Raw genomic sequence first — 1,640 nt, 5'->3', positions numbered from 1 at the left:
TGCTTCTTGTGGTGTTTTTCCATTAACGCTTCTTATTGGAGAGCGATTGGTTAGATAGACTGAACATGCAACAGCTTCAGCCCAAAACTCCTTTGGAAGTCTCTTGCTTTTAAGCATGATCCTTGCCATCTCCAGAATAGTTCTATTCTTCCTTTCAGCCACTCCATTTTGTTGAGGGGATCTTGGTACTATCAACTGTCGTCTGATCCCATTGTCTTCACAATACTTCTGAAACTCTTTTGATGTGAACTCTCCTCCACGATCGGATCTTAAAGCTTTGATCAGAAGGCCACTTTCCTTCTCAGCATGGGCTTTAAACTTCTTGAAATTCTCGAATACTTCTGATTTTTCTTTTAAGAAATATACCCATGTTTTTCTTGAAAAATCATCAATGAAGAGAAGGAAATAATTACTCTTACCAAGTGATCTTGGCTTGATTGGTCTGCACACATCTGTGTGAATGAGTTCTAATGGTTTTTGAACTCTTGAGTCTGACTCCTTCGGAAAACTCAATCAAAATTGTTTTCCATGTAGACATCCTTCACAAACTTGGTTGGGGTGAGTAATAGAAGGCAACCCTCTCACCATTGCCTTCTTGGAGAGCAACTCTAATCCTTTAAAGTTAAGATGGCCAAATCGAAGATGCCAAAGCCATGATTGGTCTTTTTAGCACATCTTGAGACATTGTGGGCCATCACTTTGAATGTTGAGCACGAACATTCTATTTCTTGTCATTGGCACCTTTGCAATGAATCTACTTGTATTATCTCTTATAGAAAGGTTATTATTCTTAAGTTGAATATCATAACCTTTCTCTAAGAGTTGTCCTAAGCTCAAGATGTTGCTCTTCATGCTTGGCACATAATATACGTTGGAAGTAAATTGATGTTCTCCATTCTTTAGTCGGATGAGGACATTACCTTTTCCTTTCACTGCCACCTTTGATTCATCTCCAAAAGCCACGTTTCCCTCTATTGATTTGTCAAGCTCTACGAACATGCTCATTTTCCCACACATATGGTTACTTGCTCCACTATCAAGGTACCACTGATTATCCTCGCCTTTATCTTGGCCCTTGTAAGCCAATAGCAAGGTACCATCTTTTTGACACCTTTCTTCAGCATAATTGGCTTTCTCTTCGACTTTATTTTTGTTAGGGGCTCTACATTCAGAAGCATAATGTCCAAACTTATCACAATTGTAACACTTGATTCGTGACTTGTCATACCTTGAATTCGGATTTCCTCTCCCACGACCTCTATTCGAGCTTTATCCTCTTTGGTTATTGTTGTTAGGCTTTCGTCCTTGTCCACGTCCATATGCACGCCCTCGTCCTTGTTCTTGACTATAACTTCGCCTTGATTGGTTGTGTGCATTTTCTTCTTTTCTTGAATCATTGTGTACCTTGAGGACTTGTTCCACGATCTCTTCCTTCTTTTTCTTTTCTTCATAAGCTTGCAATGAAGCAAGAAGTTTCTCTATTGACATAGCCTCCAAGTCCTTGGTTTCTTCGGTAATGGTGACAATATGTTCGAACTTTGGATCTAATGATCTAAGAATTTTCTCCATAATTCTTACATCATCTAGCTTCTCACCATTTCTTTTTAGGTTATTAGTAACCGTTAAAACTCTTGAAAAGT

At 38.8% G+C, this 1,640-nt stretch overlaps 1 protein-coding gene across 1 annotated transcript; it reads right to left on the bottom strand.

The window, feature by feature from the left end:
• Window positions 1-666: 666 nt before the first annotated feature.
• On the bottom strand, window positions 667-1,569 carry LOC111241590. Its single transcript, XM_022780264.1, has 2 exons — window positions 1,405-1,569; window positions 667-1,188 (listed from the first exon to the last, which is right to left on the bottom strand). Exons 1-2 carry the CDS (start codon window positions 1,567-1,569, stop codon window positions 667-669), a joined length of 687 nt encoding a protein of 228 aa, XP_022635985.1.
• Window positions 1,570-1,640: the final 71 nt, after the last annotated feature.

Source organism: Vigna radiata, chromosome 1 (assembly GCF_000741045.1).
Source record: "Vigna radiata var. radiata cultivar VC1973A chromosome 1, Vradiata_ver6, whole genome shotgun sequence".
NCBI lineage: Eukaryota > Viridiplantae > Streptophyta > Magnoliopsida > Fabales > Fabaceae > Vigna > Vigna radiata.
This window is presented reverse-complemented; position numbering and strand designations above follow the sequence as displayed.

Bases quoted from the DNA above. Each gene is read 5' to 3' on its own strand.
- LOC111241590 (XM_022780264.1), bottom strand. From the start codon at position 1,569: ATGGAGAAAATTCTTAGATCATTAGATCCAAAGTTCGAACATATTGTC. The intron at 1,189-1,404 runs GTACACAATGAT...AATTGTGATAAG, and splicing joins TCGTGGAACAAGTCCTCAAG to TTTGGACATTATGCTTCTGA.